At 35.8% G+C, this 19,616-nt stretch overlaps 1 protein-coding gene across 1 annotated transcript; it reads right to left on the bottom strand.

The window, feature by feature from the left end:
* Positions 1 to 17,236: 17,236 nt before the first annotated feature.
* Positions 17,237 to 18,718, bottom strand: LOC113771798 (trans-resveratrol di-O-methyltransferase-like). The gene is made up of 2 exons (XM_027316357.1): positions 17,867 to 18,718; positions 17,237 to 17,539 (listed from the first exon to the last, which is right to left on the bottom strand). The coding sequence occupies exons 1-2, from the start codon at positions 18,716 to 18,718 to the stop codon at positions 17,237 to 17,239; spliced, it is 1,155 nt and encodes a 384-aa protein (XP_027172158.1).
* Positions 18,719 to 19,616: the final 898 nt, after the last annotated feature.

Raw genomic sequence — 19,616 nt, 5'->3', positions numbered from 1 at the left:
CACTAATTTCTTTTCACCTTCACACGAGCAGGCAAGAATTTCAAGAGTAAGGTATTATAAATTTTATATGTATGTTCAATTATCAAAATAGCTTTTACACGACTCAATAATGAAATTACAACACGTCTAACCTTTTTGTTACTTTTTCCTTTCACTTTTTTTTTTCAAATAAGCAAAGAAACAGCACATAAAGAAAACATTTTACACAACCCAATTAATTCAGAAATTGGACGGGGGAAAAATCAATAGAGTAGCTGGACAAATACCCAAAGTTGTAGGTGCAACCAAATAGGTTGATGTTCAAGATTGTACTGATTGAAAATGTAGGACAGTGATAAAAAAACATAACAGTGTAATTTCAAAATTGCATTTTATTTCTTGAAAATTACATCCAAAAAGTATAATAGTAATTTCTTTCCCAAAATCTCTTCCTCAAAATGCAATTCAAACAACCTCTTAATTTTCTTCAAAGGAAAGCTTTTGGAGCTCAAGCAAACATCACTCGCACTAGTATTACCTAACTAGTTTTGCAGCTTCCCTTCATCCAATTTGAAAACATCACGTGTAGGAGCTCATGTCAAACTCTTAACATATATTCAACGTGAATTTTTACTTTAAAAAGAGATGGACAATCGTTTCTAGTTGGATTACTCTCACTATATTTATATATTTTGCTTTAACACCTGGAGACTTGATGATGTACGAGTAGTTTTCTAAGTTCACGGCCAAAGTTGAAGATTTATAAATTCAGTTTTTTATTTCATAGATAGATATACGTAACCAGGATTGAAACTCATGGTTTGCTCGTAATCTTTATTCCTTGTTGCTAACCGTCAAATGTGCCTACATGTCGGTTATACTCCGTTCCACTTTGCGTATTGTGCATGAAAACTGAAGATGAATAAAATAGGGTGTCACTAACTATTGACTAGTGAAGCTCTGAAAAAAAAAACAGAAATAAAGAAAAAGAGAGCTCTTTCTGTAAATGAATTAATTTCTGAAGATCCATGCCACACTTTCTTGCCTAAAACCATAGTTATTAAACTCGGCCCGGCCCGATGTTGAATCGGTCAAATCGGTGGACCGGCCATGAAATAGGATCGATTTAGCAAATTGAATTGGAGTTGCAGATGACTCGTTTTGATACGTTTGATCCAGATAGTCAACCTATGACCCGTTAAATCTGGCAGTTTTTTATGAATCCAGCTGGTTTTGAAAATTTTTTTGAAATTACCTTTTTACTCATTTTTTTAAATTTGACTAGCCACACCAGCATTGGCATTGTCGTCTTTTGACAATTAGATGAGAAAAATTGAAAAGGAATTTGGGAATTAGGGTTTCTTTCTTTCTTTGACATTTAGATTTATTATTTATGTTTGTATATAATATCAATATGAATTCATGAACTAAAGAATATGTATGGGTATAGCTTGTGTGTATAAATTAAGAAATATGAATAGATTATGACTTGTTAACATTTAAGAATTTCTGTACTTATATTATAATTTATATGTTTATTTAATTATATTATTTTTTTATTATATAGTATGATCCATCGGTTAAACCACTAATCCGCCAACCTAGTCCTCCTATTGGGTTGATGCCCGGGTTAGTTTTAATAACTATGCCTAGAACCACTCTTAGGGTCTCCACGTCCCAGATTGCAAAATCTGCATGCCTAATTGCCCAACTCGCAAAATTCAAATTTAATGCATTTGGGCCCAGATTAATCAATAATTTATTTTTACGCCAAACTGTAAAACTTAAGTTAATATTTGCAACAACATTTTTTCAAGAGAAAAAGCCCTCAAGTACGCATAAGAAAACCTATACTATACACGAGATACAACTTTTAGGCTTTAGCCTTCTGCTATTTTATGTGAGAGGCCACATTAAACAAAATTTCCTTGACGAGTCAAAATTAAAGAATCGACCTTTTGTGAGCCCATACAAGATTAAAAAGCACCCGACACTAATATGAGATTTTCTAATATAAAGTTCCAGCAATTGTAGTGAACAAGGAAGATGACATCATTTTTTTGGATTTCCTTTTCTGTAAATGCTTGTAACATGGAAGAGGTCTACCATCAAGAATACGGCAAAACAAATGCTACCCCGGCGATCCTCGAAAAGCTAGTCAAGCCCCCATAACCATTTGTTTCAACTTTTATGTCACCATCAATGGTGGCTGCTTCAATTTACTCTCAGTCTTGCTCGTGGTTCATTCGTATTGAATTTTCTCAGTTACTAATTAATAATTGCAATTGCGTCAGCGATTAGATATTTTAATCGAATTACTTGGGTGTATTTATTTGGTTTGGTGAAGTTTGACACCTCTAGATCTGCCAAACCTATTTAGATACTTTGAAATCGCAGAAACCAATCAAATATAGCCTCATAGGAGGCACAGGAGGCCATAATTTAGTAGCAGATATGCACTGCTACCCATAGCATATAAATGCAGTCCTGCGAGACCATTTGTTGTTTAATTAGGCAACTGAATTAATGCCATTGATTTGAACAAAAGATGGAAAAAGCTGAGAATTTAGGTGAGCTTATTGAAGCTCAAACTCATGTGTGGAATGCAATGTTCCACTTCAAGAAATCTGCATGTCTAAAATCCCATCATATTTCCCCCTCCATGGAAAAAGATGGAAAGTGTTTGGCTTTGGATTTTTTTTTCTTTTTCCCTGAGATACAAATCCCATCATATTTCCCCCTCTCTGCTGCATTTAGTTGTGTTGAACTTGTTATCCTGTAGTAACAAGAGTGTGTGTCTCCCATGTAAATTATCGCATTCAATATAAATATCCAGTTCATTGCTTAACTAGAAAAATTTAATATTTTCTTTTGCTTCTTTTACCAGTAAAAGGCAAAAGAATCGGACAGTAGTATTTTTTATGTATAGGTGGCTAAACACTGAATACATTGAGAGTTTTCTTGTATTCTCTTAAATTGAACCAACAGTTAAAGGTGCAAACGTTCATTTATAGCTAAATTACTCTTTAGGGGCAAAAAGTCTTCCATTATGCCAATTAAACCTATCCACAGTCTCTTCCATTGATTGTAGAATCCATTAGAATTTGTACGCGAATTTTGGTCAGAAATGAGGAAAAAGGTTAATACGATTCTTAGAATCGTGGAGGGTGCACCGTAAAAGCGCTGCTAGATTTATTGTGAAGGATTAATTTCTGCTTAGTGATGGGTTGTCATCCAATAGTAAAAAAAAGTGAGTAGGCATTTAGCACATTAACTACTCGACTTTTTACCAGAAATCAGCAGTCCATTTATTTATTTATTTATTTATTTCACGTCTGCGAGAAAACACTCGATAAATTTAAAAAAGTTTTCAGTAACAAATCTTTGCAGCTGATGTGGTGAGATAACGATTGAAATTTTTCTTTACATGCGGGGAGCTTTGTCCTTGTTCTCACCCACAATAATACTGCTACAGACTATATAAATTAGCTAGCCTTTCAGATAACTCCATTTCTATATTATCCATTTCAAAGATAAAGTAATTTTAGACTTGGAACGGAACCCCCTCAATTAAAATTATCGCGCAAAATGGAGTTTTTTTTTTTTTGGAGGTGAATATTAGAGTCCGCCGCCCAAAGTTTTCAAGATGTACAAGGGTGCCTAGTAGAAATTAGAATTTGGCCTTCAAGATTTTATTGATCATTCAACATCCCTTAAAAACTTGATAATATTGTATTATTGTATGTAAATATTAGAGTTCACCCCCCCCCCAAGTTCTCAAGATATACGAGGGTACCTTCTTAAATGCACAAGTTTCCTAATATTGTCCTCTCTTCACCCCTTCCCCTCTTCTCTCCCAAAATATTAACCTCTGATTACGTTAGCGCTTTACTATATGAAATGTAACAAAAATGAAAAACACAATTAAACAGAGATTCAATTTATCTCTATTATTGTTCAAAAGAATGACATGAGTAGTTCTAATTAGAGCTACAAACGAGCCGAGTGGAGTCGAGTTTTGGCCTAATCGAGCCGAGTCTCGACATAATTTCATTGAACTCGACGAGCTGACAATTTCAAGCTCGAGCTCGAAAAAATAAAAATAATTATTTTATTTTTTAAAAAATAAATAAAATAATATTTTTTTAATAAATAATAAAATATTAAGGATATATATGTAATTTTACTATTAAAATTAAAAAAATATAAAATATATATATAGTACAGTATAAGAAGTACAAATTCACTTTTCAACATCGGCCAGCATCTTGTCTATGGGCAGCAAATTCACTTTTCCAGATAAAACGCCAACTGCCCTCCTAGCTTGTAGCTCCATCATGAGAAAATTTATTGTCCATTTGTCAAAAACAAAAATGTCAAAATTAGCTGATCAAAATTGACTCTACAGTATTAATTAAGTAAAATCATTTTCTCTCTTAGTTACAAGAACAATATTAAGACTAACCCGGTTCCGTATTCCAATAAAAGAAGGGCAAATTACACTTTACTCCCTTGTGGTTTAGTGTTTTTTACATAACCCCCCTATAGTTTTAAAAACTATACATAACTCTCTCATGGTTTGGATTAAAGTGTCAAAATGACAAAAATGATCATTCGTAACGGAGTCATCTAAAATGTCAAAAATATCCTTATGTAAAGTTGAAAATTATTTATTAATCAAGGGGAGTTATGTGTATATTTTGAAAACCATAAGAGGATTATATAGTAAAACATAAAACCATACAAGATTAGTGTATCATGTATTTATAAGGGTAATTTTGACATTTTTAAAAGTTCCATTACGAATGATCATTTCCGTCACTTTGACACTTTAATCCAAACCATGAGGGAGTTATGTATAGTTTTTGAAACCATAGGGGGGTTATATAAAAAAACACTAAATCACATGGAGGTAAAGTGAAATTTTCCCATAAAAGAAAGAGTTGGAGCAAGTTGTGGAGGAAAGACGTGCTTGTAAAATGGATGAACTTGGTTGTCATCAATAGTAACAATCCCCTTTGCGTTTCAGAAATGGAAATCATATTTGAAACTTTTTTTTTTTGGCAAAAATCCCCAAACTCGGGAAAGGGGTGTCAACACCTATTTTATTGGAGCAAAAAAAAAAACAAAATAAGAGTGTCAACAAGACAACATGCTTAAAAGAAGCTAAAGAATCTATTCCCTTACAATCTGGCAACAAATACAAGGGAATTCGTCCCTATTTAAAACTAAAGATGCCCTGACTCAAAACGGCAGCTGGTGAGGGGAATTGTAAAAAACATCTTCATTGAGTTGCAAGCCCGCTAGCTTATTCGCAGTAGCATTTGCCTCTCGATAAACATAAACAACTGAGGCAGCCAACTCTTGCAAGAGCCCCTTAATCCTTCGCAGAACATTACATAATGGCCATTTGGCTAGCGCTCCTAAACAAACCATGCGAACCAGCGCTTGAGAGTCCACCTCCACCAATAGATGATTACCATCCCTTTCCTGGCAAAGCAACAAGCCATGCATCAGCGAGAGACTTTCATCTGTCAATACATCAATGTCTCCAAATTCTTTATAGAAAGCAAAGATGAGCTCGCCGTAATAATCCCATAGAATTCCGCCCCCCGTTTCTTTCCAACTGCTACACTGGCATCCGTGTTCAGTTTGACGTGAAATTGAGGGGAACGAAACCATTTCATCATCATAACTGAGTGATGACAACGTCGAGAGGAGGCAAAGCCAGCCCAAAGATCATCCATGTCCCCACAAAAATGATTTGCAAAGAAAATCCTACAACTCTCCAGTTGTTCAATAAAATGATTAACCCTGGCAATCACCTCCTGAACATTAAACCTAGCTCCCTCAAATCTCGCTCGATTGCGCTTTTTTCATATAAACCAAATAATAATAGAGGGCATGGCACTACAAATGTGATCCTTCAAAGTTTCTGAAGATGAATAAAATCAAGAAACCCACATTGCCGAAAGTAAGGACTTCATGACATCAAGAATACCAAGTCATCTTGTAAAATGGTCCCAGACAATTATAGCACTTGGCCCATGAAGCAGCAAATTACTCAACGCCTCCTCCTCCTACAGGCAGCAATGACATCTAGATGCTAAGAAGATGCCGCGCTTTCTCGAAGTCAGATCTAGAGGCAATAAGTTCCTCAAAGCACACCAAGTAAAAAAGGAGACCTTTAAAGGCAGAATGTTACACCAAAGTAACCTGTTAACCAACATTGTATTCCTGCTGGAGCGCAAACCTTCCCACGCTGACTTGATCAAGAAACACCCTGTGACGCCCCCACTTCTCCCTAAGGCGAACCAAAGGTATCCACGAGACGCCTGCCTAGCTCTCGCCAGGATTCAAGTAATTCCATTCAAGCTTATTATCGCTCTACCCAACACACGTAAAGAACTTAAATACAGAAAATGCGAAAGCGTTCAAGCTTAACAATAGTCATCCATTATCCAACCCGTACGTCGGGTGTTCAAAGTAAATCATAATTCCCAAATATACCTCACGGCCCAAAAGTTACATTTCAATTCCAAAAGTACAACCCAAAACCAAGGGCATAGCCAAAATATAATAGAAATCCTAAACAAAAGCTCATCAGGAGGTTTTTTTTTTCCAGTACGCCTCCGAGTTCAAATCTGTTAAGGAAAACAAATCTATAGGGTGAGCAAAATGCTCGTGAGGCCAAGAACACACATGCAGGCACATAGTTCAGGTAACAAGCCCAAGTAACAGTTCAAGTGATAACTTGCAAGTAATTAACAATGCCAACAAAATGTAAACAGAAACGATTCAAGGATATGGTAGCTCTCAAGAGCTAAGTTCCACTTGCTTTGCCAGTTCATTCGTATATCTTCCCGTGATGACTCTCCGTCAACCGGGTTGATATTTCCAAACCGTAGATCACCACTTACTTCTCATCCGTCCACCATACACTGCTTCGGGCCCGCACGACATTTATGAGGCGATACTCCACGAGTATGCCAAGCAAGATCTCTCCAATAGATCAAGCTTATCATGTGAATCTCATGGCTCACCGAGGGTCCCGACCAAGCCCATGCCGGCTCGAGTTCCAAGGTCGGCCTATGAGTTTGGGCGTCCCCCATGTGTCATGTAAGTGTCGAGGAGATTCACTCCAACGACGTATGCAGCCATAGCATACCATATCATGTATTCAAGCATTTGACAGGTCTAAGCATGTATTTCAGGTCATGTAAATCAGGCAAACCATGTTAAGCATGAGTCATTTGTTTCAAATGAGAACGAGTGCGATAAAGTACACACTCGACTCCATTTTTCAAAACCAAGTAGGCTAAGCATGTAATCAGGTAAGCCAAGCATGAATCAAGTCCATAGAGTTCAAGTAGTCATACACTTGACACTCACCGAGCAAATCAAGAAGAAATATTTTCTGGAAGTTCAAGTGTGCACGGTAGGATCCTCTTGAAGGTCCTCGTGCGTGCCTGGGCAAATAATAACGTATTATCATTCATATATCCCAATTATCAAGGAAGATTGTACACTAGTACAATCTAAGGAAATTCCACGAAATCGAACCTCAATTACTAGTAAATCGAGGTTCAATTAGAGTTTCTTAAAGTACAGGAGCATTTGGGTTTTTATCTTGGAAATCGAGGTTAAAATGTTTGCATAATGTCGAAAGAATAAAAAGTTCTTGGAAATCTCTATTTCCTTGAAAGTTGGAAAATTTCAGTTTTGATATGGATCTTTGAAAAATCGTATCTCACTCGATACAAGTCTAAAATTGGAAAAATTTATACCGTTGGAAACCTCTTGGAAATTACTAAAAGTTCTTAGAAGACACTGTTCCACGAATCTAAATGGAAGGTATTCAAAAATGAGTTTAAAGTTGCTGTCCCAGATCACCCAGGATTGAGCCGGGGTTGGTTTTTCGCTAACTTTGGAAATTCGGCAGAATTCACTCGTTGCAAACCAGCCCTTGAAATTTATAGCTCAATTAGAGGTGCAAGTAAGGTTTAGGGCAGAACAAACGGATCGAGAATCGGAGTTTCGAGCACCAAGATATGGTAGCTCAAAGTTGGGAAAAATTCAAGACTGTTACAAAATTTCCAGATTTGGTTCCGACTTTGGACCTTTTGTTAAGTGTCGAAACGGACTTGAATTGACACCAAATTTTGCAGTATGGTACTCCTATATGAAGGGTATTTCTCTATCAAATTTCGTGGAAAAATACCTTCGGGAAGGTGGTTAACCAATCAACCAAAGTTTGGAAAAATTCTCAAGGCAATCTGCCCTTAATCCTTTTCTTCCCAAATCCAATCGTTTGGCTAAGAAAATCCTCCAATCATGGTTCATATGTGAAAGAAAAGTTTAAGAAACATTCATGGTACATTTGGTAGGTGTTTAGTATCAAGAAATTCATTTAGTAAGACCACCACAAATGTCACGTCAAATCTGTTCAAATCCAAGGCTTTCAAGAACAAAACAGTCACCGTATTTTGATCATAACTCACTCAATTTAACTCGGATTTGAGCATGGTTGATAGTGTTAGAAAATACATGCATAGGACTATAATTTCACAGAAGAAATAGTTTTAAGTTTCAGCATGCAACTAGCTCGAAATTAAGCCTAAAGTTGCAGCATCATCAAATCATTTCGGCAGAACGGCGAAACAGGGCAGCTGAATTCAGATGAGTGGTGCGGTTCACACACATAGAACCAGAACGTGCATTATATACCGTTGGAAATATGGGAATGTCTAGTTTCAAATGCCGCTAACGGCACTTGATTTTGACATCGGAGTACGGAGTTATGGACGAAATACGAACACTGGTCTGGATTACGACGAAACCGTTTTCCAGATTACTAGCTTTAGGAATAAATTCGTTTGACCAACCAAAACTCAGTATTTTTCAATGAAAATTTTTACACAACTACTACAACATATAAACAACACAATCAAGCCATTAAATCCTCAAATTTCTGCATTAAAGTGACCGAACAGAGCAGGGGTAAAATGGGAACTTTTTGCTTCAAGAGCTCAATGAAGTTTCTGGCGATAATGCACCTTTAATCTACTCCCTTAAGCACTAATTCAACAATAAAACCATCATCAAACATCATCACAGCCATCAACTCAAAGTGGGAGTTCATAGAGCCCACATTTAACAATTTCTAACAATAATAAGCTACCCATAAGCATAATCAAGCTCTTAAGTGTGAGTTGGCCTTCAATGAACAAGATTTGAAGAGTGGATCATGATTACCTTACTTGTGTGCTAAAAGGTCAGATTTTGGTGTCCAAAAGCCCCAAGAAAAACCGTGAATGTGCAGCTCCTTCTTTGTCCAAGTGATTGTCCAAGTGAAGAGCTAAGTGTGTGTGAAGTTTTGGTTGAATTTGGTGGAGTTTGTAGAGGAAATGGTGGAAGTTTTCGGTTGCTCTTTGCTGCAGTTGCTAGCCGTCCATGAAGCTTGCAGATATGAATGTTAGTCTGATTCCTTTTTGCGTACAAAGAACGCCGACCGTCTAATATTTTAAGTACGAAAAATTTAATTGCAACTAGTGCCCCACTCGCGCGTTTTGTGTTCAATTTCCCTTAAGTTTGTTGCACTAGTGCACTAAACCTCTAGGGCACTTACATTCATATAAATATTATTCATTCTTAATTGTCCCAAAATAATTGTCCAAAGTCCCTCAATTAAGCGCGCACGTGAAAACACGTATTTCCAATTTAAGCGCAATAAAATGAAACCTTCGAGAAATTCTTATAACGATCGTACCACTAGCTATCACTTGTGTGCTTAAACCTAAAATTGTCTATTTTAGGACCATTGTATATGTCTCAAATTTTTGAACTTATTTTATTCCCAATTGGCTAAAGTGTTTGGACACGTTTTCACCTTTTCACTAAACAAGCTTATAAGAAAATAATTTTTGAAACGAGACACTTTAAAAATATAACGAAACTATAAAACCATGTACTTAGGTCTAATAAGGCTAGAAAATATTATTCGTGGCAAAAATCTAAATAAATAATTAATTTAGCCAAAATTAGGGATTTTAAAATAATAATTTTACGAGTCCTCACGTGAATTGAGTATTAATTCCTCCATTAATCTTTCTTAATCTATTATTGATCGTTCTTAATTCTCCAATAAATAATACACTCCCGATTCAAGTATGGCCTAGAAAAACGTGCACCCGTCGTTCCGGACTAAACAAATTTTCGAAAAGTGAATTTTTCAACAAAACGCTTTAAAAATATAAAGAGGCGTCATTCCATATAAATGGATTTAAAATGGTCGAAATAAATAATTCGAAGAAAATGAGTGAATAATCATTTAAATATTCCAGTAATATTCTATAAAAATAAGAAAATTTTCGGGTTCTCACACACCCTGCAGCCGATGGCAACCATCCTATCACGTCATCTAGGTCAGCATAAAGAGAAAGCTAAGAAACATGGTGAACCAAATGGGCTGAAAGCCATTGCTGCAATTTTGATATGATCCATCCACCCGACGTATAAAAAATCCACAACCAGCATATGAGAGGGGTTATGCACTGCTACCACTTTAGTTATTGGAGCCGAAAGTAGCCAACGATCATGCCAAAAATTCACAATCCCCTTAAATGGATCTCATCGAGTCTTCTCCAAGCCGCAGAAGGACGATGAACTCTGACTAGAGACGGATGCACCCCCTTGATATACTTTTGATGATGCAGGCAGAACAAACCGAGTTATTCAAATAGAGCCGCCACCAAAGTTTGCAAGAAAAAGCCTGACAAGTATCTTCAAAAGAACAGAATCCCAGACTTCCCTCTTCCAAAGGAAAACAAAGATTATCCCAAGATGTCCAATGAACCCGCTTATTATCAACATTCTGATCCCACAAAAATGCATTACAAATGCTACCTGTCCTTACAAACACAGCCTTGGGAGGATGTAAAACAGTTAGTAAGCATTAATCCCTTTTACAAATAGTTATATCCTCTTCCTTTAAAAAATTAGCAATCATATCATATTATTCCCCTTTGTAAACACTCATGTCCTCTTTCCATAGAACAATATCAACCATATCATCTTAATTGTAGTCAATTTTATTATGAATTTTTTTAACAAATACTCATTCGGTAGTGTTAACATACCTAAATCATATCTATCTTACTATAATAATACGCATAGTCACAATTAATGCATCCACCACATTTCAACACTTTGCCGAGTTGATAATACTTTTTTAAAAAAATTATAACACTTAAAACTCTTTTAACTAGGTAACCATCAAGTACCCATTAACGAAATCATTCTATTATTCTTTTTTTTGTCAATCGTTACTTTTTATCTATATCATACTCTATCCTAATCTAACTAAAGGAGAGGTCCAAGTAGACCTACGAGGGACCGATTGGGACAGAATCATCACCGGACCAAACGGGTGCACTATGCACCCATCTGGATTTTTTGAAGACGGTGATGGCCACCACCCTAGGCTTGGTGATGGTCACCAGCCTAGAGACTGGTGGTTTATTATTCTTGAAACGTACAATTGTGTATTTCCTGTCCATACCAGATTGTAAACCCCGATATTATTGTATGTCACTGTCCAGCTCTAGGCTATTGCCCCTTAAAACTTAGAAGGGTCTCCACCAATTTTTAGGATTCGGCATATGAAATGTAGGCCTTAATTACCGGTGGTCACCAGATTAAAAGGAAAAATGAAAAACCATGTGTAGGTTGATACCCGGTAGCATGGAGAATGGCATCAGCAGCAATTAGAGCTCCATCCTTGACAGCTATTTCGCCATTTTCATAGCAATACTCAACCTGCAAGTTGCTTGAGTAGTTGGAATTGCATACTGATATAAAAAAAATGTCTACCAAAATAATAATAAACATAAAAAAGAATCCAATCAAAGGAATTCTATATACCATATAAAAAGGGTAAATCTTTTATACACTGATAGTGTATATACCAGCAGATCTAGATATATGCCACATAAACAAAATTTGATATTTAAATTCAAATTTAGATGATGCGGCATCCATCCAACCTTGTCAGTGTACACACTGATAGTGTAGGAAAAGATTTTAATGACAAAGGTAAATCTTTTATACATTGACAGTATATGCACTAGCGGGTCTAGAAACATGCCACATATACAAAATTTGATATTTAAATTCAAATTAGATTCAAAGGATTTTTTGACTTTGGTTTAGTAAGATTCATTCATTTTTTAACTTTTTTTTTGGGTGACAGTGGATTTCAGTTTTCTGCCTATTGAGGTTTGAGGCCTGCCCAGAGCGAATTCTTCATGGATCATACATTGAGAAATTTCTAATGTGGTGATGGTTTTTAAAAAAATTCTACAAAGGGGACGTTTAGGGTGTCATGTTCTGTAAAAGGGATGTTCGCATTTGTCAAATGCGAGTTCATTGAGATCGCATTTGCTAAATGCGAATTGTCCCCCATTTTCCAGCCACCGAAATCCAAAAAAAAAAAAAGAAAAAGAAAACATGACCTCGCATTTCTTAAATGCGAGGTCATGTATCTATTTCTTCAATGCATTTCTTCAATGCGAGGTATGTACCTCAGTTTCCCATCATTATTTTTATGTTATCCGACAAATAAATTAGTATTTAAGAAAAATGGGTACTCTGTGAGTATAATGGACGAAAGTCATAAAGAGCTAGTCTTTTATTCAATAATGGGTTTAAATTTATTTTATCCGATAAATAAATTTCTATTTAAGGCACCTTGGGTATTCTGTGAGTATAATGGACGAAAGGTATAAAGAACTGGTCTTTTATTCAATAATGAATTTATTTTTATTTTATCCGATAAATAAATTTCTATTTATGGCACCTTGGGTACTATGCTGTTGTAATGGAGGAAAGCTATAAAGAGCTGGTTTTTTATTCAACAACGAGTTAATTTTTATTATATCCGATAACTAAATTTTTGTTTAAGAAAAATGGGTACTCTATTCTTATAATGGACTAAAACTTTGAAAAGTAGGGCTCTTTTATTCAACAACGGGTTTATTTTTATGTTATCCGACAAATAAATTAGTATTTAAGGAAAATGGGTACTCTGTAAATATAATGGACGAAAATCATAAAGAGTTGGTCTTTTATTCAACAATGGGTATATAAAGAGCTGGTCTTTTTTTTTTTTTTGTCCCGTGCCAGATGGAGGGAAATTTCCCTCTATTATTCCAGGGTAATTTTGGAAACTTGCATTTCATAAACCAGCATATATGGGTATTTTGGGTTGTTCAGTATTTTCATAAGGATATTATTGTCTTTCAATATTCCGTTTATGTCCATTAGAGTTGACTGTTAGTTTTTGGGGTAGACTGAGGAAAAACAAACGTTGGGGGGTAAAGTGAGAAACGGCCTATACTTAAAGGGGATAAAGTGCGATTAACCCAACATATCATTCAAGATGGCAAAATGCCTATTATTATAGTTTAGGGGATAAACTGCAACTGGATATATAGTTTATAGGGGTTTTTTGCATTAACCCTTTATCAAATGATTATTACGTGATTATTTATCTTATAGAGTACAAGATATACTTTGCTATAAATGCAAAAATAAAGATCCAACATAATAATCATTTCCAAATTTTATTTGTTTATTGTAATTTATTATGATTAATATATATATATATATACATTTACTTTTTTTTGAAAAATTTTTGACAGAATCTCCCCTTAAAAGTGGACTAAACTCCCTGCCAGCAAATCCAAAATAGACAACATTTAATCTAAATAATATTTCCAACAACTTGTCCAAATATTAAACATAAAACTACTAAAAGTCCCACACATTTCCTCCCCTACACTTAGAATAATATTCATAACACGAGCACACAATTAGAGTTTTGAATATCAATGATGTCCAAGTTTTCCATGAGTGCCACATCCTCTGGGTTTGTGTACTCTTTGTGTTCGACGTGGCTGGGCTGGCATCACTATATCGACTTGAGTAATCTGTGACTCAAGTCTAGCATCAAGTGCTTGGGTACTTTGGCCTACATCAAATGCTTGCGTAAACAAATTCGTACTCCATTTATTTTCCAAAGTAAAGACAGCAACAGGGGAAAAAATGAAAAGGATAGAAAAGACTGTTGAATGTTGAAAAGTATCCTAGGTTTTAACTTATAGGAAAAGGATAGAAAAAGCAGGAAGCCTTAGAAAAGCAAGCTACTTGTTTCACATTTTTATATATCTTCAAATTTGCTTTAATTAGCTGGCTTTGGTCCAGTAGACTCTTCAACACAACTTGATAATAGAAATAATATAGCCAATTTCACACAAAAGAACAATTAACAAATCAACCACGGTTATGTGACTAAGGTACATACAGATATGACATTTTTTTTATTTCTGTCATACCTGTGAACTCACTAAAAGAAAAAGTGAAAACCAAATTACCTTAGTATATTTAAGAGTTAATAACATTTTTGCTTTCCTGAGGTAGGGTCTGTCGCACTCTATTACTCAAAATTAGGCGTGTTCTTGGGGTATCATCGGTAAATCAATAGAAGAAGTACGGGCTGCTTCGTTATTATTGGAATTCTCTGCAGAGTTTTTGTGAGGTTGCAATTCCTGTTATACTTGCTGATTTTAAAGAATGTTGAGTTTATTGCATTCGGTTTCTCCCTTGCACTACCAATTTGGCCCTCTGACATAAAGATAAGAAAATGTGACCACCACTAAAGCTATATTCAAATGAAAGCGGGATACCTTTTACGCAATCAAAGATACTAATGCATCGTGGTAAATAAAAAATCACCTCAGGAATTCTCTCTCTTAATTAACCAATCAAATCTTAACTGGGCTAATTACATTTTCTCTCCTCAAATGGAATGTACTGACTATACTCCCCGATGTTGTGCATGGGTTAAAACTTGGTAGTTTCTAGGAAAACGGCTTTCCAAACAAAGGCCTTTTGGGTATTATTATGTTGGTTCACCACTGCGGTCTAAATTCAAATCTGATATAACTTTTAATGCTCCTATTACAAATTATCATGCTCTTAGTACAAGTTATTAATGCATTAGAGGGCTGGATTTAGGTTATATGGGTATAGATGTAACCCATCCCATGTGTACTTCATCGTTATCTCTAATTATGACAGAGACTTTGCACCAATTTTTTTTCTATAAGTCAATAAAGTATGGAAACTTGGAATTATTAAGGTTTGTTTCGTAAGTCAATAAGGCAGCATGTATGTGACTATGTATGCCAAACAGAAATTTCAAGAAATCAACAAAACATCTAGCAAATCTAATTTTTCTGATGCTGTTATACTACCAAATAAGAGACCAACCGAAACAACAACAATGTCCAATAAATTGCCATATCAGAAAAGCCACTTCAAGTCGGAAAACAAAAAATCCCAGAAAAAAATTTAAACTCAGAAAAAAATTTAATTCTTACCTCTTATGTTGTTTCTGGTGAAAGGACTCAAATGGAGAAAGTCGGATGCCAAGAGAAAATAAAATGTGCAGTGCAAATGGGACTCAAAAGTGAGGGGGTATCCTGTTGAGGTTGTAAAAATGGCAAATTGGGAGGAGGGAGAGAGGGGCAGCTAGCTAGCAGAGATGGGTTCCCAAAGGGGAAGCTCTGCAATGGCCGAGAGCCTCCGCTGCTTTCGATGAGAGCTTCGGACAAGAAAGTGCCGCCTTTTTGATTTCGCCTGAGGAGAAATGCTGCGGCTCTACAAATTTGAAGAGCTTCTGAGGAGAAGGCTGAGAGATTCCGACGACAAAGCTGTGACCAAGATTTCCAATGACAAAGCGGTGACCAAGATAATTTTGAGAGTGAGGAGTTTTGGCTGCACGGAGAGAGAGTGAAGGGAGAGTGAGACAGACACCAACGATGAAATTGGGAATTTTGATTGTTTTCAGATTGAGTACCTCGCATTCAAGAAATGCGAGGTACTCAATCTCGCATTCTCCAAATGCGAGCTTAATATAAGCTCGCATTTTCCAAATGCGGTCTTGTTTTTCTTTTTTTTCTGGAAACACTTACCTCGCATTTCACAAATGCGAAGATCACAAGTCTAGAATCAACTTCAAAAATTACCCCTTTTGTAGAATAACTTTTTTTTCATCACAATTTAAGAATTTTCTCATCATATATTCAGGCTGATGGTGAAATTGCCAGTGATAGTGAACCTCTGCAAGTTCATTTCAAGTAACTTAGGGAACAAAGGAGTTAAAGAATTGTTTGGACAAGAGTTGTTTGATTTTTTTTTTTTTTTTAATTTTGAGACATTCCCTAAACACATTTTGTTACTATCCTCTTACCCCACTACCACAAAACAGGAGAAAATTGTAAAAATGTAAAACAAAATGTTTATCCACAATTTTTCCATATTTATCCTTTTCAAAATTACACATTAAATTGAAAGTATTAACATTTCAATCTGAACTTATATGATAAAGATACTAAAATGTAAAACAAAATATTAGCCATATTTCTTTTCTCTTTACCTTCTTCATTTCTTCCAATTTTTAAATCACCCCAACCAATTCAACTTTCTTCCTCTTAATTATCCAAATTTAGAGAAAAATATTTTTACAAATGTTGTAATTTTATTAGTTGCACATACATACATCGAGTGCTGAATAATTAGTTTACAAAAAATAAGCCTCAAAAACATGAAATCCACAAAGGAAACAAATTCAGGCCCAATAATTTATTCAAACAAACCAGTGCGTGAGCCAATCTTCAATTAAATGGGTGAGCCAAACTTCAATTAAATGGGTATTAATAAATTCCTCATGTTTCCATGCCAACCTGATTTTTGTAAGAAATGTGTACTTATTGGCTATCCCACATTAAATGCCTTAAAAATAAAGTAGGCATACTATCACATCTTTATAATTAGTGTACAAAGTAGCTCTTTGTACTAGTTGAAAGTACTATCACATCATTGCTGGCTTTACTAGGAAAATAGCACTATAGCAGGAAAGTTTTTTCAATGCGTGAATCTTTTGCCACTACATATTCCGACAGGAGAAAAATGATGTGATCTAGATCACACTACACAAATTGCAAGATACAAAGAAAACAGAATAGTTCTATTGCCAAAATGGCGATTACAAGCGGAACAAAGCAAATTCCAACAGAGGGAGACAAAGGTTGAGGGTAAAACTGAAACCTCAATTATTGTAGCAGTACCAATCTTGAACTGAACTTTTAGTCTAAGGGTAAACCTGAATGAGACAATTTTGAACTGAACTTTTAGTCTAAGGATAAACCTCAATGAGACAGCACACACCCAACACTGGAAGTACTTTGTAGTCACTGAAACCGGCATCTTGGAAAAGCTTTGCCCATTCTTTCTCAGTTCTTTCTTTAGCACCGTAACACATCAACATCTGCATGTCCACACCAACTTGTGTTTCAACTGACTCGCCATCTTTCATCTGGCTTTCCATAATCATGTCGATAATAATGACTTTTCCCCCTTTGTCTCTCCCTGGAATAGCCTCTTTGCAGTTCTTGAGAATCTTCACACAATCTTCATCACTCCAGTCATGAAGAATCCACTGTTTTCCAGTAAAATCACAAAATTTAGAATACAGAAATTAGCTGTGTTGGCGTCCTAAATTAAGATTATCACACTCCATCACTGCCTCACGCATCGATTAACGAGCGCCAAGAACTCCAGTTTCTATAGCAAATATTCTAGCCTCTCAAGCAAAAAGTTTGCATATGATTATTACTGTTATTCTTTCATACAACAGGCGTCTATGTTAGCGATCATACAAATCAACTATTAAAGCTGGACGTTCAATTGTTTATATTTTAGTTTATTGAAATCGTTGTAGACATGTATATCAACAACGGATTTCATAGAAAATATCCTTAATTACCTTGAGCAAGATTGCATCAGCAGCAGGTACCTTCTCTAGCATATCTCCCGCAACAAAGTCCAAGTTCTCAGTTCCCTCTTGGCCGGCAATCACGTGTGGGAGATCACACACAACACACTCCATGTTGGGGAAATTTTGGGCAATGGCCCTAGCAACTGCCCCTGTGCCACCCCCAACATCCACTAAAGATGTCAAGCCGTCAAACACAAACTTGCATTCGGTCATCATCACCTGAACGATTAAAGTAGAATCATTGGCCATGGATTCATTGAAGAGGTTTGCAAAATTAGGTTCTTCAGCAGCATAAGCCCAGAAGTTTTTCCCATGCGCCGTATGAAATGGAGAGGGATCATCATTCCTGAACCACTCAGTCAAGGAATTCCAGGGCTTCACTAAAACAGGATCGCTCATATAAAAGATAAATGCCCTTAAATTGAAAGGCTCCTCTTTTAAAAGAAGACGGCCTGCAGCTGTGAGGGCATAGCCATGATCTTGTAGAACAAAGAAGCCGGCATTTGATAAGAATCGCATCAAGCGATAGATGTGGTTAGCCTTCGAAGGGTTAATTGGAAGGGCAGAAACCAGCTCAGAAAGTGTGATAGGCTTCCCATGTTGATTGATGGCATCTGGGATTCCCAGTTCAATTGCACATTTTAGAGATGCAGACTTTCTGAAGTTGAGCATTTGGTTGCCTACATGATTTTGAGCTTCAAGAAGCTCAGTAAGATTCTCCGCTCTGTTCATTCCTGCAACTTTTCGAATCAATGATTTGGCCTGCTTGATTATTGCTTTACAAGTTGGGCAAAAATGGTTTCCAGTTTTATAGCAGGTGAGCACAGAGACCAACGGCATTTGCCTGCACTTAATATAAGTCTTTCATTTTTTTTTTTGGCTGATTAGTGACAATTAAAAACATTTGAACAAGTTCCGACTTGTCTGTTTTGGGCTTGTAAAGTTAAAAAATCAAGGTCTTTTCAACGAGCAGTGTTGGGCTGTTTCCTAGGTTCAGCCGGCTTCAAATCCTTAGTCACGCATAGGGCTGCAAATGAATTGATCGCGAGCAGCTCAAGTACGAGCGTGACTTGAGCTCGATCAACATCGAATTCGAACTCGAACTGGAGTTCAAAAATACTAAACTCGTTAGCTCGCGAACTCGATTACATATATATATATTATTTTTTATTTTAATAGTAAAATTACATATATATATATATATCCCTAATATTTTATTATTTATTAAAAAATTATTATTTTATTTATTTTTAAAAATAAAATAATTATTTTTTAATTTTTCTAAACTCAAGCTCGAATTTGACATTTTAAACTCGTTGAATTCGAGTTTTGTAAAATTAAGTTGAGATTCGACTTGATTAGACCAAAACTCGACTCGTTTGCACTCCTGATCACGCATCCCAATTCGATCACTCAAATGACACACTGTAACATGAATTTCACTGACTCAGCTCACATATAAAATTAAAAAACTGTCACATGATGAGATTAGTGAATTTAACATGAAATGATCTTTTACGTCCGCGATTGGGTTGTGACGGAATGTCTGTAACTGAGGATTTGATGCCCAGTTCAGCCTTTTCAACTTAATTACCTTGATGTTATACTATGTCAGCAACGAACAAAATGAGCCAAAAAAAAAGGGCTCTCGAATTTACTATTGAACAATGATTAGTACTTGTTTATGTCTAGAATTAAAAATTTTAAATTTACTGACGTTGTTAATGTTGTATATGTC

This window comes from Coffea eugenioides, chromosome 5 (genome assembly GCF_003713205.1).
Source record: "Coffea eugenioides isolate CCC68of chromosome 5, Ceug_1.0, whole genome shotgun sequence".
NCBI lineage: Eukaryota > Viridiplantae > Streptophyta > Magnoliopsida > Gentianales > Rubiaceae > Coffea > Coffea eugenioides.
This window is presented reverse-complemented; position numbering and strand designations above follow the sequence as displayed.